The following is a 27291-nucleotide window of genomic DNA, read 5'->3' on the forward strand; positions in this document are numbered from 1 at the left end:
TGTCACCTTGTCATTTTCCTCACTGGTTCTATGGGTATGAGTCAAATCATTTAACAGTCTTTCCTAGGAGGAACACAGTTGGTTTTAAGAACTGTTAGATTAGCCGGGCCGCGGTGGCACATGCCTTTAATCCCAGCACTCGGGAGGCAGAGACAGGTGGATCTCTATGAGTTCGAGGCTAGGCAGGACCTACAGCCTCCAAAGCAATACAGACAAACCCTGTCTCGTAAAACCAAAAAAAAAAAAAAAGAACTGTTAGCTTAACTGTGTTTACTGTGTTTAGTGTGGTTGGTGATACAGTTGAAGATACAGGATTCCACCATTAGCCGGATCAAGATAAGAATCGATGGGATTGCTAATACTGACAGTAAAGTGCTTAGATCCAGGGACCAGGTAACAGAGACTGACACCAATTATCTGATCTATGCCTCCGTTCTTGCCTTATTTGAGGTTTCCTTTAATTATCCCTGAATGGCAGAAATAGAAATCATGGGTCTCTCCTAAAGTTGAACATAATACTACTTGTTTGAAGTCTTAAGCCTCCTTGGGTCTCCAGAATTGATTCTACTAGAGTCTACTTGTTTTTTCTCATTTGGATACAGAGTTTTCTAAAATACTTAAGTGCTTGTGGTGGACGGAATCGACATGGCCCCATAGACTCTTGTGTGTGAATGCTTGACCATAGGTATTGGCACTCACAGAAGGTGTGTTTTTGTTGGAGGACGTGTGTCACTGTAGAAGTAGGCATTGAGTTTTTTATGCTCAAGCTATTCCCAGTGTGGTACACTGTCTCCTTCTGTTGTCTCCAGCATCATGTCTGATTGCATGCTGCCATGTTTCCCATCATGATGACAGTGACTAAACCTCTGAACTGTAAACTGGCCCCAATGAAATATTCATTTAAAAAGAGTTGCCATAGTCATGGTGTCTGTTCACAGTGACAGAAATCCTAATGAATACCTGGTTCACTTGCTGTCTTAATTCTCTAAAGTTTGATCACTGATCTATGGCTGTTGCCTGTGCAATATTGGCTCCAACCAGAAGTGGAATGGAGAAAGATGGACTGCACTTCTTGAGCCTTGAAGCCTGGGGTTCACCTTAAAGAGTGCACTCTCTTCTTCTCCATAATATAGCTACATGTTGGGCAGCATGTGTAAGAGTACACATTGGAGGGACTTATTGTAATGCCTTGAAGAGGCACATTTAGTTAAACAATTTGTGCATGCCCGCCAAATGGTTCAGGGTCCATAAAGTGTTCATGCTGGTGATAACTGACCTGGATAATGGAAGAGCAAGCATCAGAATAAAGTGAGTCTTCTAGGTCATAGGTCCTGGACACTAGGCAGGTTCCAGCTTCCAGTAGGTCCCCAGTGGTAATTAAGGTTTTTCCCAGTTACAAATATTTTTATTTGATGGAGGGCTGATGGTGTGGCTGGTTCCTAAGCCTGTGTAGTAAGGGGATCACGAGTTCAGGCACAGCCAGCAGTCCTTATCAATTCCCAGCTAGGAGTGTTTAAGCAAAGGTTGAACCTTGTCAAGGGTAAAGAATATAAAAGAATTAATGATTGCATCTCTCCTCTGTTGTCATGAAAAACACTTTCTAGTATCATGAACTCTAATCAGTAGGATTGAAGGCACCCACTCATCTATTTCATATTCAGTAAGAGTTGTATGTGTTGTCTTCAGCAATATTGCCTTGCCATCAGGTTGTGGACAACAACCAATAGTCTTGGCAATAGCCTGAACTTTTTGGGGTTTGATAAGATGTAACCCATTCCTGGAAATGGAAGTTCCACACAGTGGTGAAAGGTATCTTGTTGGGGCATTGTCTCTTCCATTATTTGGTGACTCCACTCATATTTCTTTCATATGTGTATGTATTTTAAGAAAATCCTACCATAGAAGGTTTCCATACAAGCCCTCAAACTGCCCTTAATATAGGTTGTCATTAGTTCACTATATTCCATACCATGACACCACATGACAGAGAAGTAGTGGGGACCACTCTCCCAAGTTCACAATTTCAGGGCGGGCTCACCCACACCTCCACCACCAGAGTTGACTCTATTGAGCTGCCCGGCAAGGTGCATGGCTTGGTCTCCTGTTTGCTCCAGCCAGTGAGGGACAGGAGCAGCTCTCCCCCTCTATGACTTCGGGTCCTGCTCTTCCATCCACCTCAGGCATAAAGGGACCAGGGAAGGCATCTCTTCCTGCTCATTCCACCATATGGCAGATGAGGGGTGGGGCCAGATCTCTTATGTTCTCATTCTCTGGCTGGCACACCTATTCCTCTGTAAACAGAGTTAGCTCCACTGTGCTGACCAAAGAAGTGCATGGGCCCCTTTTCCAAGGGTTGCAGCTGTTAAAGTGAAGGCAGGCTCTCTTTATTGATGGAGGCTGTTGGTTTGGAAGGGAAGGCATCTGTCCCTCACTCTCCCCACCACACTGCAGATGAGGAAGACAGTACCAGCTATGTTTGACTCATGCCCTCAGGGCTGGCTCACCCGAGCTCCTGTCTACAGAGTTAATTCTACTGATCTACCTAGGTGAAGTATAAGACCCTCTCTCCCCAGTGCTTTCGAAAATGAGGGGCAGGGCCAACTTTGTACAGTCCTATCCCTTTCTGCCATTCATGGTATCAAGAAGCAGGAATATCAAAATAGACCGTCACTGCATCAGAGCCAGGAACCCACACTGGTTCCCAGTAGCAACTCAGGCCCAGACATTACCATGGCCATAGGTGGCAATTAAGTCACCCACCTCACCCCACTCCCCACCGCTTTCATCTCTGGAGATATGCCCTTCTCCATGGGACATGAACCATTCTGTGTGTCTCTCTCTCCCATACCACACTATATATTGCTCACTATAATAGTATCCAATTGACTGGTGTCACAAGGTGCTAGGTGGGCGGGCCTGTGTTTTTCCCTTGGAGGCCCACTGCCCCAAGCCTGTGTGTGGGTCTCCTACTCCCACTCAGTCTGACATGGATCTGGGAAGGACCATTTTCCCTCACCATGAAGAGGTCCTAAATGTGTCCAGCTTCCCGGTGCCACTCCTGGTTGGCACAGAGGTGTTTATGGAGTCCTCTCCTGGACATGGAGCTGGAAAGCCAGGGCTGCGTTTGGTTAAGTCCCCCCCTCCACAGCTGAATAGTGTGGAGTGTAGCTGTTGCTCAGGATTTTATTCTTTACACCTAAGGAACTCTCTTCTCTTTGTATACGATATTTTATTTCCATGTTCAGAGCCATTAACATCCTGAAAATATAAGTTTACTCCCAGGAGTGGGGGCTGGATAAATAGTGTGTAGAATGTGGCCAATAGCATAGCACTACTTTGTTTTATAAACATATGTGCTTTTTAATAAAATATAAATTTTAGTAGGAAGAAATGAAAGTGCCAAAATTTGAAGAACAGTTGTGCTCTGAGAGAATCCCTTGGTGTTGTTAAACTGAAGGACACTGGTCTTACCATGTTTTTTGAACTGATGTTAATTAAGGTCAATTGAAATGAGAAACTAAAGGTACTATCTACACAGAATTGTTTCAAATAATTTGAAGATGACAGAGATGAAACCAGAGACCATCTTGGTCTAAAAAAGGGCTATGTTTGAAAAAAAGGTAAGATTTCACTCATCTCATGGCTAGACTATTATAAAGATAATGATATTTCAGAAAAGTGTGTGAACCTGTGCAGTCTCTTTCCATGACACCCAAAACTAGAATCCTGCTGCTCCCTAATGCATCTGTACCTTTGAGAGTCATGAAAGGGAAGATCTGTAGATCTATACCCACGTACAGGCAACTGTCTGGAGCAAAGAATGAGATTGATGGGCATCTCTGTCCTCTGTTTAAATCACAGGTTTATTGTCTATGACACTGCTAGGAAGGACGTTCTGAATATGGGGTAATTACTGGTTTGTGGAAAACAAATGACAAGGAGACATTTGTGCTTCTTCTAAAGCATAGGTCTTGGATATAGATGCCTGGGAGTGCACAGAGGTCTTCAAACTTTGAAGTCATGCTGTGTGGAGAGCTTGCCTTCTTTGGTACTGTTAATTTAAGACTTTCTGTTTTCATCCACAGAAAAAGATATAAGATGATATAAGTTGAAAAGTAATTCATCCTGGCTTTTTCCCAAGATCTTGGCTAAACCAGTATATATCTGTGTTACTACAGTAAAGGTCAGTACTGCCTCCTTCGTGGGATGTCAGGGCTGAGATTCCTATATCTTTTCCTTACAAGACTGTTTAGGAAAATAAAGTCAAAAAATCCCAAATTTGAAACAAATCTCTTCCATTTCCAGTGGACACTTGTCATGAAATGACATAAGCACCATTCCACCCTCTATTGGGTTCTAGACTCTGTCAGGGCTGCAGGTGCGGGCTGCACACTGTGCATCTGTAGTAAAGAAGTATGCTCCAGTATCTTCAGGCTGGGCAGCAGTGATGGACAGGGAGCTGCTCTGTCTGGAGGTGTTCAGGGTCACTCTTAGTCTTCCACACTCTACTCTTTCTCATTTGAGTGTATTAAGGTTAGCATGGCAGGACCTCTGCCCGAGTCCTGTCTGTACCACTGTAGGGCAGCTTTGGCTGTTTTATAACTGTAGTTCACAGTGACGTTTTCACCCACCTGGATGCCCAAGGCCCAAGGATTCTCTTCTTCTTGCAGGCTGTTCACCCCTATGAAAAAAAACACAGGCCAGAGAACAGGACTGAGTGGTTATGTTTTCAAACTACATCTCCAGATTAATAAGAAGACTTCATCTTACATGTTTATGGACTATGAACATTGCTGTACCTGTAGCCCTCACCAGAAACCCAAACTCACTTGTCAGTTGCGGTCCTAGTGTCATCATCAACAATCCCAAGAGTCTATCCATTCCTCCCACTGAAGAACAGGTCACAGGAGATGCATCTCAGGGCCTGACCACCAGTTGGTTGGTTTCTGAGCATCTGCCCTGAAAAATTTTGAAGAAAGTTCAAACTCCTCCCTCCCCACCTCCTTTTTCTTCTCTCCCCAAACATCTCACCTCCACAGTCCTCCCCTGCATCTCTCTGATTTCAAACCCAGGGAATGTGAGGAAGGAGAGCCCGACATCTGGTTGGGGATGGTGTTATTTGCATCAATGAGGGTCTAGAGCACTTCTGAAGTCTCTTTCCCTGGGTTTGCCATGATGCAACCAAGGGTTCCCAGGGCAATTCCAGGTTTTAGCACAACTACCCACTGTGCAGCTGCAGGATGATAGGATGACTCCCACTCCTCATTCTTTTCTTCTGTGGTTATTTCCATTACTTTTGTTCTTCATCCTTTGCCCATATCAGGAGCTCATTGGTTCACTGAGATAATGGTTTATTGTTAGGTGATGTGTCTATTATTTCCAGGGATCTCATTATTCTAGCACCCTCACCTGTGTGCAATATTCCTTTAAAAGTTCCTGTAATGCTGATGTGGATATCATAGACAGTTTTTAGTACATTTGGGATACATCTTTATGTCTTCAGTTTTCAAGGATTATTTTCTAGATACAGTAATCTTGGTTAATAGATTTTTTTCCTTTCATGGTATGAAGCCTGTCATTACAGTCTTTTGGCCTTTATGTTTGTTGTCTAAACTCAGTCCTCTATTGTGACAATAAGCTTATTTTTTTACTATAAACTTGGAATTTTGACAATCAAGGCATGGAGAAAGCTCTGATCTATCCCTTCAGTTTACTATCTGTGTCTCTGGATTGACATGACCCTCAGCATCAGGGGAGCTACTGTTAAAATGGACCAGATACTCGGAATCCACATCCAAAGCAAGAACATGGGCAGAGCTATGCACGGAATGGAAACGTAATTGATGGAGACAGATAACACATCCTCCTAATAAGAGAGCCATGGAATCAGTGTGCCAGTTCCTCAGGAAGATAGGAATCAATCTTACTAAGAACCAGCTATACCACTCGTGGGTACATAACAGAAGAATATTCCATCTTACTATAGAGACACTTGCTCAACCGGGATCTTTGCTGCTGTATTCAAAAGAGTCAGAAACTGGAAGCAACACAGAATAGATAAAGCAAATGTGGCACATTTATACATTGGAGTATTATTCATCCTTTTAATAATTGACACCATGAGATTTTTAGGAATATGGATGGAACAGGAATAATATATACCTGATTGGCGTATCTTAGACTCAGAAAGACATAGATGGTATTATTCTCTTATTGTTTCAGCCAGTTCTCACACTCTGAACACTGATGCTTCTTTAGCCATCACAGGTATCTAATCTTGGAGTATGGTTGAAGCTCAGCAGAGCAATGCAGTGAGAGCTATAACTAAAACAGGTTCTAACTAATGACTTTCTCAATATACATTTGATGACTCCTTTCTCCCGTTTGTAGGTCTGTTTTGTCAGTGTGTTCCAGATATAACATCAAATATCTTGAGAGATTAAGAAAAAGAAGTTATTACACAATCTAAGGGAGATCTCTTAATGTATGAAAATATTTCTCTGTACTGATGCATGATAAAATCAGAACCATTGAGTGAACTTGGGGGAAGCTTCAGTGAGCACCAGGGTAAATATGCTAAGTCAGGGGACCTTTTCAGCACTCAACTTAATAAGTGATAAATGGAGATACTTCTGTTGGCACAAGCCTGTTATCCCAGAACTTGGGATGGTGAAATAGGAAGATCATGAATTTTAGGCCAGCCAAGCCTCCAAAATAAAATCCTGTCTCAAAAATAAATTAATGAAAATAGAGGAAGGCAACAAACGAGACAGTTAACTGAGCAAAGAGACAATGTACAAATGAGAGAAAATCTTGTCAGCTTTATATCTGACAGAAGATTGAACCATTAAACAACAAATCAACAAGAAATGAGCTATAGAATTATAGAGCTATAGAAGAGATACAAATGGCTAGTAAGTTTGTTCATAGCAGCATTATTTGTAATAGCCAGAACCTGGAAGCAACCTAGATGCCCCTCAACTGAAGAGTGGGTGGAGAAAATGTGGTACATTTACACAATGGAGTATTACTCAGCAGAAAAAACAATGGAATCTTAAAATTCGCAGGTAAGTGGATGGCACTAGAAGAAACCATCCTGAGTGAGGTAACCCAGTTACAAAAAGACAAACATGGTATGTACTCACTCATATGTGGTTTCTAGAAAGTCTGGGAAACAGGAAAGAACCTAAAAGATATGCATATATGCATAGTACCCAAGAGAAGAGGGTTGAGACAAGATCCTCTGAATGGCTGGGGAACACGGTGAGGGGTAAGGGGGTGTGGGAGCTGGGAAGAAGAGAGGGGGAGAAGAAAAAGACAGAGTAGGTCATGGGGGAACAGGAAGTTGAATGGGTGGGGGTAGAGGAGGGGGAAGAGGGAATCATAGGTTAGAAGACAGATCAGGCACCAGAGTGACCTCCAGTGATCTAAAGGGATAACACCAATTGGCAAGCTAAGTAATAGTGGAGAGACCACCTCGAATGCCCATTCCTGATAGTGAACTAAATGTCTATAACCATCTGGGAGCCTTCATCCAGTGGCTGATGGAAGCAGAGGCAAACACACAGTTAAACACTGAACTGAACTCAAGGAACCCAGTGGCAGAGAGAGAGGAGTGATGAGTAAATTGGCAAAGAATGGGCTGGGAAAACCAGCAGAGACAGCTGATCTGAACAGGGGAGAGCTCTTGGACCCCAGACGGACAGCGGGGAGGCTAACATGGGACTGATCTGGACCCCCCAAATGTGAGTGTCAGTGAGAAGGCCTGGGCAACCTAAGGGGCCTTGAGCAGTGGATCAGTGTCTATCCCTGGAATACAAACTGTCATTGTGTGCCCATAGCACAACGAGGGATACTCTCTCAGCCTGGACTCTTAGGGGAATGCCTAGACCCTACCTGGAGTGAAATGACAGACTCTAGATATCCCCTATGTGGAAGGAATTGGCAATAGGGTGGGAGGCTGGGGGGGAAGGGGAGTGCGGGAAAAGGGGAGGGAGAGGGAACTGGGATTGACATGTAAAACAAGCTATTTAAAATTAAAATAAAAATGATATAAAAACATTGAACATTCTTATTCCTCAGTGAAATGGGAGTTAAACTAATTTGATACTTCATTTCACCCATTAAAAATATCCATCATCAAGTAATGAAATTACAGCAAATGCTGGCAAAGATGTTGGGAAATAGGGAGACTTCATTCACCCTGTGTGAAGCACAAACTGATGTAACAACTGTGGAAATCAGTATTAAACATTCTCAGAAATGTAAAAGAGGAAGCGTTGTAGGGTCCAGCTATGTAATTCCTGGATACATATCTGAGGCACTCTGTATCCTGCCTCAAAAACAATTGTTCAACCATGTTTATTGCTTCTCTATTCACAATTTCTAGGAAATTAAGTCAGCCTTGATATTCATTAATAAAAGAATGAATGATGAGATTTTGGTGGAGATTTTATATTATATATTTGTAACACTCGAATGATGCATGGTGAACAGTGCCGTGGGGAACTGTGAGGGGCTGCAGGCGAAAAGGCAGAGGACCTTTTAACCACAGGTGCATTTTGCTCACTGGACTGTTTTTGGACAGGATTTCCTGCCTCCTATGTGAAACATTTTATTCAATTTATAAGACATACTTAGGTCTTATAGCTATAACAGAGATGTCAGATCATAGCTATAGAACACACTCTTCAGTGTACCCTCAATATGGATATACCTTCTGCCTTGCTTTCAATATGTACTACATATAATATATAGTATGTGCCAGGAAATTGTGTTTAAATTGGTCTATCCACAGAAGGTTCTAGGAAAGGGCTGCTATGTTGCCATTTAATATATGCTTATTGGCATTTATTTACATGTTTTATTGATCATTTTTGCTCAACATAAACAACCTTCTTTGGATCATTGGTTTCTTTGTTACATCTGTGTATAAAAGTACACTCAAACTTATATAAGTTTGTCTATATCATTAGACTGCAGTCTGCCCAATTATTTCAGGTCCTCAGAATCCATGTCCAAAAGAAAAGATCTGCACGTGCCATTTAGAAAGTCAACAATATATAAACATATATGAAGATTATTCATCAATAAAAAAAATGAAATGATAGATTTTGCATAAAAATGATATTGGAAAATACTTTAGAGAGTTATCCCAGCCTCAGAGACAAACACATGCAAATCTTTAACTTGTGAATTTTATCTGTATGTGACATGAACTACAAGTGTGTGTAGATGTCAGGAAGTTAGACAGCTGCCCACAAGAGGGAAAGGCAGCATTAGAAGGATGAGTGGAAGGGAACAAAGCACATGACCTGGAAGTGGAAGGGGGATTCTGGGAGAAAAGTGGTTTCCTTAAGAATGGGAAATACGGAGATGGCAGAGGGGATTAACATGGGGAAGGGTCAACCAAAAGTAAATATGTATGAAATTGTTCTAGAGAAACCAGCTAGTTGATAAACATGTTTTTCAAAATTAGAAAACAAATACTCTTTTAATTGAAAGATTTTAAAAAGCAAGCAAGCCAGAGTGCTGTAGAGGTGACGGTGGTCTTTATGACATGGCATATGGAGATTCTCATAGTCACGTGCATTTAGTCCAGCTCACCCAGATTGGCACATAAAGTGTGTGTACATTGTTGTACAACCTTCAATGTGAGAGAAGAGTGGAAAATATTCCATCTAAACCAATTGTGTGCCTTTCTCTTTAGGACTGGCCATTTTCCAAATGTCAATTACTTTCCTAATCAATCAAACCCTCTCTACTCTTGCTCTTATTTCCCATTTAACATAGAAAAGAAACAGAGTTTCAACAGACTGTGGTATGTGCTCTATCTAAGACCTTCCTGGGTCCCAGTGGGTTTAGGTGCAGCCTGCAGGTGCCTGGAGAACACTGTGTGCTCACTGCACACAGGTAGACAGCTGAGTCACTGGGCTGCGAGTCTCTGATGTACAGGGATATATGCAGGCTGGCTTTATTGAGGTGAATTGTAAATCTTCCTTCTTCCTTTTCACCATTGGAGATGATGGTCATCAGAGCCTTGGGGCTTTTCCCAGGATACTGTCTGTACCACCAGAAGTAATCAGTATTATGATCGCTGAAAGTGCTGGTGAGAGAGGCCATGGCACCCTCAGGGACACTGAAGGATTCTGAGTTCTGCTGCACCTTCTGCTGACTGCTCACGCCTGTGCAGAAAGACAGAGGTCAGACAAACAGGACTGGATGCATATGGATGCTAACAGCCCAGAAGGGCTTTTCCATGGGCCTCCCACCTGATTTTGTTGCAGCATGAGAACATTGGTATTTCTCCCCTTCATCCTATAACATGTGAATGCAACACCCTCACTTAATGTATTTTCATGTTCCCATAGAAATGGTCAAACTCACCCCTCACTTGAAGCCAGAGCACCACTATCGAAACACTTAAGGGATGCATTATTGTTTTCACTGAATATTCACAATTCAATCATAACAAAAGGACTGGAATTAGGGAGTTCAAATTCTTCTGCTGTAAACTGGATAAAAGAGAAAAAGCCCAAACTATTTATCCAATTAGAAAGAAGGTCCTAGTTTTCACTGCCACATCCAAAGCCCTCCTCCTTCTCTCACTAACCACCCCCAGACACAGATGCAAAAGACCATGGGAGAAACAGCATCTGGATCTCTATGAAGATACTGCCATCATGTGGATTCACATTAGTTCCAAAGAAATAACTTAATCAAAGACTCTTCTTAGGTAAACTATTAAAACAAGCAATAGTATAGTCAGATAAAAGTTTAAGAATTTGTTCACATTTATGTATGAGTATGTTTATGCAAACATTTTTCAGAAAATGGCAACTTATTTTCAGCAAATAAAAGTTATTTCACTAGTCACTTTTCTGTAACAATCAAATAATGGTTTATGTTCTTTATCTATTTTCTGTGTCAGCTCATACAGCCCTCCACTGTTCCTTCATCATCAATATTAAGTTTTCTGTAATTAAAAAGATCTGTTTAAAATAAAATAGCTTTAAATGTGTCTTAACAAACATGGCTCCAGCTCACAGCCTAGCTATGTTTTATTCATGTATCTGTCTATTTATTCATTCATTTCTTTTTGTACATGTTATGCTGTGTTTGTGTTGGTGTTTGTGTGCAGGGGTATGTGAACTCCTCAGTGTTTACATGTGTACTTGTGGATAGGTTAGAGGTCAACATCAGTTGTTTTCTTTGATTACTCTTCACCTTGTTTTATTATTTAAGGCACATTAAAAACAACCCTGATCCCCCAATTAGAAAACAACTGTCCTGAATGTCCCTGCTGCATAAAAAAACCACTACTCTTCTTCCCTGCCCACCCTCTCTCGTACACAGACACAAACACAGCCTCTGGGTCTCTCTGAACCTAGAGCTCAGCATTATAGCCTGGCTTATCAATGGACTCCACGGACTGCACTGGTTAGGTCCTCAACAGTGCTAGGGCTACACAAGTGGGTACAGTTCTGGATAGTATTGTGTTCTGGGTATCCAGACACAGTTCTTCATGCTGGTGATTGAGCCATCTCTCCAGGCTCTTTTTTATTACTTGTACTAACTATAAAAAATACTGTGCTTATTGTAACATTTTAATACACAATTCACTTCCCATTTCCATCTTTTTCAATCATTTGTGGACAGCTGAGATAATTCCATATTTGGTTAATGTGAACAGTACCAAAACAGCATGATGTGCACATATCCTTATTGTGAACTGAGTTTGATTCCTTAAGATGCACAGCTAGGTGTGGTAAGGCTGGGTTATGTGGAATTTGTATTTTTAGGGGATTATCAGCAATGAAACTCTATACTGATTTATGTAATGGTTTCACAAATTTATATTCTGATCAACTACCTCCAAGAGTTCACTTCTCACCATGTCTACAAACATCACTGCCTTTTGTTTTCTTTATGATAGCCATTATTTTGGGGCTAAGATGGATCCTCAGCATAGATTTTATTCGATCAGCTCTTTCTTCAGCAAGGTGATAATAAAAGTGCTTGCAATTCTCCATACACCAGTAACAAACATCCATGGCAGGGAAGCCAGTGATCACCTAGGGAGCATTATGTTCCATTCCTGAGACAAACAGAGAAGACAACATCCTAGAAAGACAAGATAGAGCTGTGGTAAAAGCAAAAGCATAAGCTTTATTCACTGGAATGGGCCGGTACTCAAGGCTAATCAGCTAATTGGTCTTTGGCTATGGAGCTTTATTAGGCTTATGTGTCTTCTCTCCACTGTGAGTCCTGTTCAGGTACCCGACCCCTTGCCTTCCCACCAGTTCAACTCAAGGTGTCTTCTGGGAACAAGAAGTTGACATCTCATGAAGTTTACTTTTGCATTCCCTTCTGTCTATACTCCTCTAATTCTTTCTCAGCCACACCCCTCAGAGATCAGCCACAACTGTTGCCAAAAATGGGGCCTAGATTGCTCTAGAAACTAAACCTGTCCCTCCCATATCATGCACTGAAAGTTCTTTCTTTTGACAACACTTGGCAAAAATTTTGAAGCACTTAGGAAACTCCTGGCCCTGAAATACCTACTGAAGATTTATTCATCAACAAACCAGTGCATCTCACAGTTATGGAGTCTTTCTACATGATTGGTTTCTGTATACTCTGGGCGATGGGCATTTGTGGATGATCTTTCTCAGCGTTTTTGTTGGTGCTGCATACAGAGGCTCCTGATGGTTGTAAGCAGATTTCCTATCCTCCATGTTGTTGAACTCATTGATAATTTGAAGAAAATATCTGGTAGAATTTTTGGGATGTCTTATATGTACTATGACATCACTTGATAATAATTTGATATATTTTTCCTATTTGTATCCCTTTGATATGCATCACCTATAGTGTTGCTCATTATGGCTACTCTCTGGACAAAGAACTACAACTAAGGAGGGGGGATTGTGGGGGAGTGTGGGAGGATGGGTGGGAGAGGGAACTGGGTTTGACATGTGAAGCAAGCTATTTAAAATTAAAGTAATAAAAAGTTTAAAAAACAAATCCTCTTCCTAAAGAGAAATTCATTTTATAACTTCTGTAAATCTAGACATCCCTGACTAACCTATCAGCCTTGTAGGGAGAACAGTCTAGAGTAGTGAGTGTCTCATAATAGACTCAGCTCACTTACAAATGTCCAATTGCCAACTTTCCTTAAACTTAGACTTCTTCAGTTGCTTTCTCCTCCTCCATTTCCTCACCGAATTTCTTGGCATGCATTTTCTCTCATATTTCTGTGTATGGGTATTAAGGACTATTCTTGGGCAGTGCTTGCAAAATTAGGGTTCAACTCTGCATGGCTGAAGTACTGAAAACATTCTGAAAAAGAAAAGAGAAATCTCTAACTTTGGAAGAAGGAGGTGCTGAAAGGAGAGACTCCTGGAAAGGAAACCCCAGCTTTGGTCTGTTCAGGGAGAATGAATGAGCAAGGAGTGAAAGGCTGTGCCCTGTGACATCAGCAGTCCCATCTGGAAATTCTATTGTGTCCTGGAGATCTCTTGGAATCCCATGATGTCACTTGTGTTGTAGCAACACTGGCTGCCCTTAGGACAGTTGTTCATTGCCTGTAAGGTCACTTATAGAAATGTTTTCAAGACTGCGAAGTATATTTGGGAGGAGGAATGGACAACATGGAGAGACCAGAGTGAGGAAGAAGGAAGCAGGCCCTAGGTCTCACTGGAAAACATGGTTCTGGGGAAGACACCGTGAGTTCAAGGAAGGGACTGGGGGCACTCTGTGTGTGACAGCCTTGAGCCTTCCAGGGATAAGGCTCAGGAACTGGGAGCTTCTGGGAAGCAACAGACCTATCCTGCTTCTCTGGTTTCCTAAAGGATTCACCCACATCAAGGATTCATGAAAATTGTTTAGACAGAGTCAGGAATTGACAAGACTCTAGTGTTTGTGCTGGGGATCCTCTGTTTTCATGGTGAGGGGAGAATGAGGCACAGGGGAGTCAATGAGATTTCAATACCTTCGCTGTACTTTGCCTCCACTGGAGCCCGATAGGTTGACTGACAATGATTAAAGGGAAAGAAGTGAGCCTTGGCAAAGGTTGAGTTTGTTATGCTTTACATCACTGCCACTAGCAGGGCTCAGCTACAAAGTGCAGCTGTCTTCCAGTGGCCCCTAAGGTTTCCATCTTTCCAGGTATGGTGGCACAAAGGTCTCCAGTTCAGCTGAGAGCTATTAGAGCCCATGAACAAGGTCAGAGACTGCCCCTTACTTCAAGCTCTGGGTATCCTGGGCTATTAGTAAGGATGGGTTCTGAGTCAGGGGACTATGTTCTGCCACTGTGTGGCTTCTCCATTAACATGAGAGTCTGAAGCATCAAGTAATTTATGAGGTCATCCCTATTCTACCTGAGTGAATGTGACCGTAGCAATTAGCTCCAGGCTTCTTAAAGCACATGACTGAAGGCTCTAAACCCAAGGTACATTCTCTGTGCCTGTGAATAAGATTTAGGAGTCTGTCCCCTGGGTCACCTGGTGCAGGGATACAGAAGAAAGCAGGTAACTGTTGAGACACCCCCTCCCTATAGAAACAACTGGCATCCACAGAGGTGAAGACACAATTCTGGTCTTTCAGAACCTGCTAGGGTACAGTGTCATCTATCAGTCACTTCCTGAGCATCCTTCATTGTGTCAGATTGGCCTGAGTTGAGGTAGTCTGTAGGAAGGTGCTGTCATTTGACTTCTAGAATTGGGTATTACTGAGATACCTAACCTTGTCTAACATGGTTGTCAGTGTGATGTAATATAGGAATGGATTTATTTTACCCAACATTACTCATTTGCTTTGTGGTTCATCAAGCACATGTTGCAAGCCCTATCCTGACCTCTGGAGACTTTTCTATCCAGGCAGAGCATGGTGCTAACCCTTCATTTCAGCACTGCCAGGAAATTCAAAAGTGTAAACTTGGGCTCTGCAAAAGGTCTAGCACAAAGGACTCTCCTTTTGTGCGTTTATCCTAACCTCCTCATGCTCCAGTGAATATTTTAATTTAAGCTGGCTGTGTCCCAATTCCTGAGGACATGGACATTGTACCAGGTGATTCCTGATCAAGGAATTTGTCTTTTGTGAAGCTCTAGAATCTCTAGGTAAAGAACTATGGCAGTGACACACTCTATATGATCCCCATGACTACGACAAATTCAATTTTCTGAAAATGCCTTTGCATGAGTCTCTGTGGACTCTCCATAGCAAATCACCTTTCCTCAAATTTGAGTGCAGGAATGGACATCAATCTCCATGGGAGTTTTAGCTCTTGTGTTTTGGGCTCACCTGGGAGCCCCAGTGATTAGTGTCTCTAGTCTGACCTGTCACAAGTTGGTCACATATTTGATAACTTATGAGGGTTGGAATGTGTTCTGCTTAACTTTGGGGGTAATTTTCATCAATTATGGAATTTATCTTGTTCTCACAGGACAACTACAGTCCCCGCCACAACAATATATTGTACCAGCCATGTGGATTCTCTGCATTGTGCTTGTCATCTTTAGGGGACTGAAATCTCCTGTCCACATTCCCGAATTATTTACCTAGAAATATTTATTTCTCTTGTTATTGATTAGAGATCTCTACAAGGGGCTGAAACATATCCTGGGATGTTTTTGGAAGTGAGTCTTCAACTTGCATATATGAAGTTGTGAATATATTCTTATGAAGCACAGAGAGAGGCCTCTGGCTTTATAATGAGGACATAGTGAAGGTCTTCCATTATGTATCTATGGAAGTTCCTGGGTAGGGCAGTATTACTTCCAGTGAATTGCAGAATCTAGTTATTAGGTAGGTGAGGAGTTCTGGTGACACTAACTGTCCCTTCTCTGGACAATTCTATTTTATTTTGGAGAGCACTTGGTGTTCCCTGTGATATCACCAGTATTCAGGGAACACCAAGTGACTGTGGGATATGCTTAAAGTGTCTTTCGACATGTTTGCAAGTCTGAACGGAGATAATTGAGAACATGTGAAGTCCAGAGAGGCAGAAGGAAGCTGACCTTTGGTCTCAGTGTAAAACATGATTAAATAGATGGTTCTGGGAAAAGTATAGTGAGTCCTGGTCAGGAGATGGGTAGCTTCCTGGAGCAGGTGGAGCTTGAGCTAGGCCTTACAGTTGTGGGGCTTAGCATCTTGGAAGGAATGGGCTTAACCTGCTTTTATCTGGTTTTCCTCAGAGCAGGCCCTCAGTAAATATTTCTGATAGTTAGTGTGATAGAGACATGAACTGTCAAACCTGCAGCTGCTTTTCTGGGAGATCCTCACTCTACATTTGAGTGAGAGAAGGAAGGAATCCTCACTCGACTTTTGAGTGAGAAGGAAGGCCAGCAGAAGCAAAGGGGTGACTAATAAGGCATCTCTCTCAGGCTGTGGTGTTCATCCTATTGAATTCCTTCAGTTTACATGGGAATTGATTCTAATAAGGAGCGATGGAAACTCCCCTGGCCATGCACCAATACCTCAGATGAGTTTGTTCTGTACAAATGTGATGAGAACTTGATGCTGCTAAGCTCTAGGGACAACAGCACTTACCTGCATCATATTAGAAAAGAGATGACACTCCTTCAAATCTACACAGCTGGACTAGCTTTTTGTCTTCCAGGAACAGGGGACTAAGTCTCTGAATGAGGCACATGACTAGTCATGGTGTTTGAAGTGAGAGGTTTACCTCATGGACAACAGTGTGAGCATAGCTGCCCTGTCCTCTTTGGAGTTCACTGGGTCCCTAGCATTTACTCTTCTTTGGGCTTCTTCTTGGTACTCAGCATAGACTCTCCTGGCCCTATGCCATTCAAATATTCCAGTTCACTTGTATTTATCTGCCTGCAGGGACTACTGAGGAGGCACCATCCCAACTCTCTACTTTCACAAAGCAGGACAAGCAGATGGAGAAGCTGGAGGAACTTACCATTAAGCTACAGAGTATAAAAAATGAGCAAATTGAGATGAGTGCATTCCTGGAAAGCTATACCAAGATAGATTTTTATAACAGGTAGTCATTACTCTCAGTTCTCTGACCCCACAGTGTCAAGTCAAGATTTCCTGAGTTCAAGAGGCTAACGATTCAGGGTGGCCTGGTGCATAAACTAATTTTCCTGTACACATGAGAGGTAGAACTTGGAACCTGGGTAGTCACGAGATATGGGCACAGGATCCTCTGGTTCCTCCAAATGAAAAGCAGAACCTGTGACTTGAATCACAGTCTGGGGATCAGGACAGCAATGTTGACATTCATTGAAACAGGCCTTGACTGGTGCTGCTTGAGGGACACACTCGGTGAGCCTTTGTGCTTGACGAGAAGGCGAATGAGTGCTAAAAGCTCCTGGCAGCACCAGGATGTGGCTGGTAACATTCATAAATCTCAGTTTGTGGTTGGAAGGCCTGAAGCTCATCACTGCTACACTCTGGTTTCTTCTTTATATTATAAGAAAGTGACACAACCCTGCATTTCATGGACATCCTGATTGTATGTGGGAGCAGAGTAGAAGGCCTGTGCAAGTGTGTGTGTGTGTGTGTGTGTGTGTGTGTGTGTGTGTACATTGGTATGTGTGTGTGTAAGTGTGTGTTTTCTGCATCTAAGGTTTTGCCATTCTCACAGTTTCCATGGAATGCATGTGTTGTGGCCACTTTGATCCGCATATCTCTTGGCCACTGTGCTCACATTGGTGGAACATTGCAATCCCCTGTAGAGTTTATAAAACTACCCTGAATTTGGGACTCCTTCCTGGAAATACTGATAGTGTGCTCTGTTCCTCTGTGTAGCAATAGGCACACAGGAATGAGAATCCCTCTTCTAAAGACAGGAGAAATGTCATGAGGTGTCTCTGTTGAGCAAAGATATGTGGTAGAGATTCCAGGGAACATCTTAGAGAGATAATCTATAGAACAAGCACACAAAGGGTGCCCATATGGGCCTCGATAACTCCCTTCAGACACCCTGCCTCTTCTAGCCTGGGGAGAGGATAGAAAATATATTAAGCACTAGGAGGCCCCAGTGAATCAGTGCCAGTCTGTGGAGTCCACTAGGCTGAGGTAGTCCAGGACAGCCTGATTTCATATGATCCATGAGGTTCATGGGATTCTTTTCTCCTGGGGCCATGCCCTATCCCAGGCTGAAATCTTTTGAGATGATGAAAAAGGTGCATAAGCAGGTAATGTGTGACCTTCAGAGATTTCCCTTGGAGATCAGTGATAACTTGAACAAGTGCAAGCAGCTGATTGAGGAGAACAACAAATGCTACAGGTAAGAGCCAGATTAAGTTTATGAATGGCTGATTCTGCTCTCTTTGTCTTTGACTCAAAGTGGAGGCTCTGGTTCTAGCCTGTCTGCCTCATAGCATCTGTCGCCTTGTTGCCCTTGGACCTGTACCTCTTGGACTGTTTTTACTAAGTGTGAAAAGACACTGAGTCCCTCCCAGAAATATCCTACATAGGAGCCTATACATAAAAAATGTTTTACACCATGAAGGGGGTGTCAGGATGCCCAGGGAATCTCAGGCTCTGACAGGGGATTCACAGTGTTGATACCATGTAACCGACAGACAGAATTTATTCTGGTTGGGATTTTTGCCCTCCCCAAGAGAGAATTAGCCCTCTATCTGGTGATGCTTTCCGAATACTATGAACAGGTAAACAAAGATGTGGGCTTCATCCTGTTCTCAGGGATGCAGTAAAGCTCTTGGTGCCAGGGTTTTCAGAAGTACTTTAAATTTTCTGGAATTTGGTTGTTTTCTTGATTTGACCTTCTCCCGAGTGATGCTGGCTTTACTACTGTCAGTTTTGTCTCGGAACCTGGGAATTTTAAGGGGTGGTGATACTTGGAGTTTGGGATGGCAAATGGAGCCTATTTGGGACTTACCATTTTTTGGATGTTGGTTCAGTTTCCTCCACAGAATTGGCCTACCAGATTTGACTCAGTTGAAAAACAATGTCCATGCGTTGAAACTGGAGAATGAAAAGCTGTTGGAGGAGCAGATTGCACTGCAAGAGACCTGTGAGGAGGTGAAGAAGCTCCTTAAGGAGGTGCAGGAGAAGATCTGTGACCCCTGTGCTGAGCAGCATAAGGTAGGCTGAGTCAGTGGGGCACACAGCACATCCGTCCAACCATAAAAGAGTCTCTCATGAATCAATGCACCTACTCAATTTGACATCTACCAAATACCATGCAATTGTTCATTTCTGTGATCATTCACAAGTCTCTCTGGAGAGATATACTCTTGCAAGAAATTGATTGGCAAGGAAATTCTCCTGCTCTGATGGAACTCTCAGTACAGTCAGTCACATATCGCATGTCATTGTATAAGCAGGGTCTCTATGCAGGGAGCTAGGTAGGGAACAGCCCAGGGACTTCATGGATGAGGTCAGGGCCTGTGCCTCATTTGCTTTGCAGTTGTTACCTAAGATCACAGGTAGGAAGCAGTTTGGAAGAACTGGATCCTAGTGTCAATGCCAAATGAATGGTTCTCACTGTCAACTTTGGGGTGTGATCTACTTCTTTTTTCCTACATCCCAATGTGTTCTCTTCCCTTTGCTCAACTCTTGGTTAACACTGACAGAGGTCAGAGTACCATCTTTTCCACCCTGTTTTCTGTGGCTGGTGCTGGATATTTCTCACTTCCTGGAGCTTCCAGTCTGGAGCTAACTGGATGACCATAAAGGTGGGAAAATTTGACTGGCTGAATGTTGGGGTGACAGATTTGAGGCTTAAAGAGAACACTGTCTCCAATCATTTCACAATAGTTTGCCGAAGCTATGTGCTCCCCCGGGAATTACTGCTCCCCTAGGGATGGATGGCAGTTCTGTGGGTCTCACTGAAACACCTGATGTGCATAGGCTAAATTCAGTTGTTCATTAAGCATGATGACCTCCTCATTTCTTTCTGCTCCATTATTGTTTATGTAGTCTTGGTGTGATGTTTGCATGCATATGTAGATGTGTGCAATGTGTGTGTGTGTGTGTTTTTTTCCAGGCCAGATAATGATCTATGATACTGTGCTCCTCTTTCCCTTATTCCCTTGAGCCCAGGTCTCTCAGGGAACCTGAAATCTGAGGTAATTGTAGCCTCGTAGAAAGAGTTTGGCAGTGAGAGAATCTCAGGTGTTGAAGACTCATTAGAGGATATAGAGTCGTCAACCAAAGAAAATCTCAAAACCAACAAATCCTTAACACAAAATATCCAGGAAATATGGGACACCATGAAGAAGCCAAACCTTAGAATAATAGGTATAGAAGAAGGTGAAGAATTTCAACTTAAAGGTACAGAAAACATATTCAACAAAATCATAGAAGAAAACTTCCCTAACCTAAAGAAAGATATGCCTATGAAAGTACAAGAATCTTACAGAACACCAAATAGGCTTGACCAGAAAAAGAAGTCACCTCACCATATAATAATCAAAACATCAAACCTACAGAGTAAAGAGAAAATATTAAGAGCAGCTAAAGAAAAAGCCAAGTAACATACAAAGGCAGACCTATACGAATTACACCTGACTTCTCAATGGAAACGATGAAAGCCAGAACATCCTGGTCAGATGTCCTACAAACACTAAGGGAACAAGGATGCCAGCCCAGACTACTATATCCAGCAAAGCTCTCAATTACCATAGATGGAGAAAACAAAATATTCCATGACAAAGCCAGATTTAAACAATACGTATCCATGAATCCAGCTTTACAGAAAATGCTAGAAGGAAAACCTAGAGCCAAGGAAGATAACTAGATTCACAAAGACACAGGCAATATATAATCACACTTTACAAAACACCAAAAGAAAAAGGGAAGAGAAACTACACAAAATAACTTCGCTAACAATAAATCAAGCGCAAACAAGGATCACCAATCAATGGTCATTAATATCCCTCAATGTCCACGGCCTCAACTTGCCTATAAAAAGACACAGACTAGCAGAATGGATACGAAGACAGAACCCTTCCTTCTGCAGCATACAAGAAACACATCTCAACACCAAAGACCGACGTTATCTCAGAGTAATGGGCTGGGAAAAGATCTTCCAATCAAACGGCCCCAAGAAACAAGCAGGCGTAGCAATCCTAATATCTAACAAATTAGACTTCAAATTAAAATCAATCAAAAGAGATGAAGAAGGGCACTTCATATTCATCAAAGGAAAAATACATCAAGACGAAGTCTCGATTTTAAACATCTACGCCCCAAATACAAAGGCAACTACATTCGTGAAAGAAACATTACTAAAGCTCAAAATGCACATAAAATCTCACACACTAATAGTAGGAGACTTCAACACTCCGCTCTCACCCCTAGACAGGACCTCCAGACAGAAACTTAACAAAGAAACAAAAGAATTAATAGAAGTTATGACCCAACTGGGTTTAACAGACATCTATAGAACACTCCACCCAAATACAAAGGGATATACCTTCTTCTCGGCACCACATGGAACCTTCTCTAAAATTGACCACATAATAGGAAACGTAGCAAATCTCCACAGATACAAAAAAATGGAATAACCCCCTGCATCTTATCAGACCACCATGCATTAACATTAGAATTCAACAATAACACAAATCGCAGAAACCCTACAAACTCATGGAGATTGAACAATGCACAATTGCACCATCCCTGGGTAAAGGAACAAATAAAAAAAGAAATTAAAGACTTCCTCGATTTCAATGAGAATGAAGACACAACATACCCAAACTTATGGGACACTTTGAAAGCAGTGCTGAGAGGAAAGTTTATAGCACTAAGTGCCCACATGAAAAAACTGGAGAACAGTCATACTAGAGAATTAATAGCACAGCTGAATGTTCTAGAACAAAAAGAAGCAAACTCCCCCAGGAGGAGCAGACGCCAGGAAGTAATCAAATTGAGGGCTGAAATCAATCAAGTAGAAACCAGGAAAACACTGAGAAGAATCAATGAAACAAAGAGTTGGTTCTTCGAGAAAATCAACAAAATAGACAAACCTCTGTCCAAACTAACCACAAGACAGAGAGAGAACATGCTAATGAACAAAATCAGGGATGAAAAAGGGGACATAACAACGGACTCTGAGGAAATCAAGAGAATCATCAGGGCATACTTTGAAAATCTGTACTCCACAAAATTTGAAAATTTAAAGGAAATGGACAGTTTCCTGGATAGATATCACTTGCCAAAACTAAATCAAGAACAGATAAATAATCTAAACAGACCTATAACCCCTAATGAAATAGAAGCAGTCATCAAAAGTCTCCCAAACAAAAAAAGCCCAGGCACAGATGGCTTCAGTGCAGAATTCTACCAGAAATTCAAAGAAGAGCTCATTCCAATACTCGTCAAAGTATTCCACACAATAGAAGCAGGAGGCTCACTGCCAAACTCTTTCTACGAGGCTACAATTACCTTGATACCCAAGCCACACAAAGACACATCTATGAAAGAGAACTATAGACCAATTTCCCTCATGAACATTGATGCAAAAATACTCAATAAAATACTTGCAAAGCGGATTCAAGAACACATCAGAAAAATCATCCACCATGATCAAGTAGGCTTCATTCCAGGAATGCAGGGATGGTTCAACATTAGAAAATCTATCAATGTAATCCACCATATTAACAATCTGCGAAAGAAAAACCACATGATCATCTCACTAGATGCTGAAAAAGCCTTTGACAAAATCCAGCACCCCTTCATGATAAAGGTCCTAGAGAGATCAGGGATAACAGAAACATACCTGAATATAATAAAAGCAATATACAGTAAACCAACAGCTAACATCAACCTAAATGGAGAGAAACTCAAAGCAATTCCTCTAAAATCAGGAACAAGACAAGGCTGTCCACTCTCTCCATATCTCTTCAATATTGTACTTGAAGTTCTAGCTACAGCAATAAGACAACAAAAGGAGATAAAGGGGATACAAATAGGAAAAGAAGAAGTCAAACTTTCACTATTTGCAGATGATATGATAGTTTACATAAGTGACCCAAAAAACTCCGCATGGTTACTCCTAGAGCTGATAAACACCTTCAGCAATGTGGCAGGATACAAGGTAAACTCAAAAAAATCAGTGGCCCTAGTATATACAGAAGATGAAGTGACTGAGAAAGAAATTAGAGAAACATCACCTTTTACAATAGCCAAAAACAGCATCAAATATCTGGGGATAATGTTAACCAAGGAAGTGAAGGAACTGTATATCAAGAACTTTGTGTCTTTGAAGAAAGAAATCAAAGAAGATACCAGAAAATGGAAAGATCTCCCATGCTCTTGGATTGGTAGGATCAACATAATAAAAATGGCAATCTTGCCAAAAGCAGTCTACAGATTCAATGCAATCCATATCAAAATTCCATCACAATTCTTCAAGGACCTGGAAAGAACATTAATCAACTTTATATGGAAAAACAAAAGGCGCAGGATAGCCAAAACATCCCTATACAATAGAGGAACTTCAGGAGGCATCACCATACCTGACTTCAAGCTCTATTATAGAGCTATAGTCCTGAAAACAGCTTGGTATTGGCACAAAAATAGGCAGGTAGACCAATGGAACCGAATCGAAAGCCCTAATTTTAACCCACACACCTATGAACACCTGATTTTTGGCAAAGAAGCTAAAACTGTACAGTGGAAAAAAGAAAGCATCTTCAACAAATGGTGCTGGCATAACTGGGTACTGGTATGCAGAAGACTGCAGATAGATCCATGTTTATCGCCTTGTACAAAACTTAAGTCCAAATGGATCAAAGATCTCAACATACATCCAGCCACACTGAAACTTTTAGAAGAGAAAGTGGGAGATACTCTTCAACGAGTTGGTACAGGAGACCACTTCCTAAACATAACACCAGTGGCACAGGCACTGAGATCGACAATTAACAAATGGGACCTTCTGAAACTAAAAAGCTTCTGTAAGGCAAAGGACACAGTCAAAAAGACAAAAAGGTAGGCCACAGAATGGGAAAAGATATTCACTAACCCTACATCTGACAGAGGGCTAATCTCCAAAATTTACAAAGAACTCAAGAAACAAGTCTCCAAAACACCAAAGGATCCACTTGAAAGGTGGGGTTCAGAGCTAAATAGAGAATTCTCAGTAGAGGAGGCTAAAATGGCCAAGAGACACTTAAGAAAGTGCTCAACATCCTTAGCCATCAGGGAAATGTAAATCAAAACAACTCTGAGATACCATCTTACTCCTGTCAGAATGGCTAGAATCAAAAACACCGAAGACAATTTATGCTGGAGAGGATGTGGAGAGAGAGGAACACTCCTCCACTGCTGGTGGGAATGCCGACTCATACAGCCTCTTTGGAAATTAGTATGGAGATTCCTCAGGAAAATGGGAATTAGTCTACCACTAGACCCAGCAATTCCACTCTTAGGCATTTATCCAAATGAGGCAGGTTCATACAACAAGGGCATCTGCTCCACTATGCTCATAGCAGCATTGTTTGTAATAGCCAGAACCTGGAAGCAACCTAGATGCCCCTCAACTGAAGAGTGGATAGAGAAAATGTGGTACATTTACACAATGGAGTATTACTCAGCAGAAAAAAACAATGGAATCTTGAAATTCGCAGGGAAATGGATAGCACTGGAAGAAACCATCCTGAGTGAGGTAACCCAGTCGCAAAAAGACAAACATGGTATGTACTCACTCATATATGGATTTTAGATATGGATCAGGATAGTGCCAGTCTGCACTTCCACAGATAGAGAGTCTGGGAAACAGGAAAGAACCTAAAAGATATGCATATATGCATAGTACCCAAGAGAAGAGGATGGAGACAAGATCCTCTGAATGGATAGGGAACACGGCGAGGGAGGGGGGAGTGGGACCTGGGAAGAATAGAGGGGGTAAAGAGGAAGGGAGTTGGTCATGGGGGAACAGGAAGTTGAGGGGTGGGGGTAGAATAGGGGGAAGAGGGAATCATAGGATCGAAGACAGATCAGGCGCCAGAGTGACCTCGAGTGATCTAAAGGTATAACATCAATTGGCAAGCTAAGCAATAGTGGAGGGACCACCTCGAATGCCCATTCCTGATAATGAACTTGATGTCTATAACCATCCGGGAGCCTTCATCCTGTGACTGATGGAAGCAGAGGCAAACACACAACTAATCACTGAACTGAACCCAAGGAACCCAGTGACAGAGAGGAGTGATGAGCAAATTGGCAAAGAATGAGCTGGCAAAACCAGCAGAGACAGCTGATCTGAACAGGGGAGTGCTCTTGGACCCCAGACCGACAGTGGGGAGGCCAGCATGGGACTGATCTGGACCCCCAAATGTGAGTGTCAGTGAGAAGGCCTGGGCAACCTATGGGGCCCTGAGCTGTGGATCAGTGTCTATCCCTGGTATACAAACTGTCTTCATGTGCCTATAGCACAAAGAGAGATGCTCTCTCAGCCTGGACTCGTAGGGGAGTGCCTTGACCCTACCAAGAGTAAAATGACAGACTCTAGATATCCCCTATGTGGAAGGATTTGGCAATAGGGTGGGAGGGGGGGGGAAGGGGAGTGTGGGAAGAGGGGAGGGAGAGGGAACTGGGATTGACATGTAAAACAAGCTATTTAAAATTAAAATAAAAAATGATAAAAAAAATCACCTTACAGGGAAAAATGCTATTTTTCACTCCTGGTTGTAGAGATTTTCTAGAATGCTTAGGTCATTTCTTTTGGACCTGAAGTGAGGCAGTCTGTGCTGAAAGCTGCTCCTCTTGGAGGAAGTTGCTCACCTTGGTGGAAAGTGGAATGCAGTGAATAAGATGAGTGGCCTGATCCACCACCATCCAGTGCTCTTGTGATGGGGAACATCCCTACACTGCACATTCTGGGAACATCCTAAGCAGGGTTGGCTAACAGGTCAGGAACCCAGATGTCCACCTGTCTGTGCATTAGGTTTACCGGCTAGACATTTCAATGACTGCGCTGTCTATCTCTCATGCCCACTGTGTCATCCAACAAAAGTTTACCTTCTTCTCAATAGTATACCTGATAATTGCTCCTTACATCAGCATTAACTGGTAAACCAAACATGTGACTGCATTACAGTGTGCTTGTATGTGTGCCTAGATGTTCTTGTGTGTGCTCATGAGTTTATGTGTATGCTTATGGGCGAGCAACCCTCCACTGAGAACAAAAACTTCTAATGAACAGGAAGAAGAAAGCCTGGATGAAAGACCAAAGAACCTGATGAAGCAGAAACAGTTGATCACCCAGCACAGGGATTTGGCAGAAAAGATGGAGCATCCTTTCAGTGTCTTAGAGAAGATGTCAGAGCCCAAGTCAGAAGGAGTCCTTAAAACCATGTAGGTAACCTAAACCTGGATCTCTGTCATCTATCTGCTTGGCTCTCAGCCCCAGAGAGGGAAGAACACCTTAGGGTATTGTGCTGGCCCAGTCTACAGGAACTTCTCCAAGAAATACTGTGTTTGAGCCTTAAAGTTTCTGGGGATAGTTTACCCCTATTTTCTTCTGATCTCTCTGGTATCTTCTCAGAACTTTGTCCCCTGTGTGTCCCCAAAACTCTCACTATTATCATCCTGAACCTGTCTAAGGAGTTTTAGATATAGAGGACAGTGTGTGTTCCTGTCAATTTATTTTCCTCCTAGAACATCACCTTTAGAGATAGTTTCCTACCTTTGGGCAGATCTGCATGCAGCTCACTCCTGCTGACTACAGGCTCTCTTACAGTATGCATCCCTTTCCTGTGAAAGGATTTTTCTTGTTATAAGAACAGATATGGGTTGGGAGTTGAACCCTGACTCATTTTTTTGTTGTAAAAATAATTATAAACTTAAGGGCTTTCATTTTTATAGGCTCCCTAAAAATTCTACACTAAGTTTCTGAGGGTGCTCACATTCTCCTATTGTCTAATCAAGGTCATTCATGTCTAGCCTGAACTATACTCATACTTTGCTACTCTGATATTTTCTTTCTAACATAATGTATCTAGACAACTGGAGATATGGACTGTGTTTTCATGCTCAGCACAGTGTAGTTAGCACTTCATTATCTAGCAGATTTTAAAAAGCTGAAAAAATATTCAGGCCAGGTACATTCTGACCCTTCTCTCTTGGGGAAATCAGGGAATGCCCTTAGTTGAAATATAATGCTGGGTGTCCAGCTGAACATGGCTGGTTCAGACTGAATAGCTGACAGGGCAAGTCCACACCACGCCTGTTCTGTAACTGCTTTCCTGCTCTAGGTCAGGAAATCTCCAGTGTGAGTTGGAACCAGTCTCAGCCCAGGAAGAGAGCCTCCTGCAGAAAGAGCTGTTACAGCAGGAACACTGAGTC

At 42.2% G+C, this 27291-nt stretch overlaps 1 protein-coding gene across 4 annotated transcripts; it reads left to right on the forward strand.

Annotated features, from left to right (window-relative positions):
• Positions 1-287: 287 nt before the first annotated feature.
• LOC110343802 lies at positions 288-27291 on the forward strand. 4 transcript variants are annotated; one of them, XM_040736721.1, is made up of 6 exons: positions 288-393; positions 16849-17011; positions 18131-18262; positions 18900-19083; positions 26150-26301; positions 27201-27291. In XM_040736721.1, exons 2-6 carry the CDS (start codon positions 16905-16907, stop codon positions 27286-27288), a joined length of 663 nt encoding a protein of 220 aa, XP_040592655.1. In that variant the 5' UTR covers positions 288-393; positions 16849-16904; the 3' UTR covers positions 27289-27291. The 4 variants fall into 4 exon arrangements, with proteins under 4 accessions (XP_040592655.1, XP_040592653.1, XP_040592654.1 ...); XM_040736719.1 differs by lacking the exon at positions 288-393 and adding an exon at positions 13558-13727; XM_040736722.1 differs by lacking the exon at positions 288-393 and adding an exon at positions 13606-13692.

Source organism: Mesocricetus auratus, unplaced genomic scaffold, assembly GCF_017639785.1.
Source record: "Mesocricetus auratus isolate SY011 unplaced genomic scaffold, BCM_Maur_2.0 Super-Scaffold_100066, whole genome shotgun sequence".
Taxonomy (NCBI): Eukaryota; Metazoa; Chordata; class Mammalia; order Rodentia; family Cricetidae; genus Mesocricetus; species Mesocricetus auratus.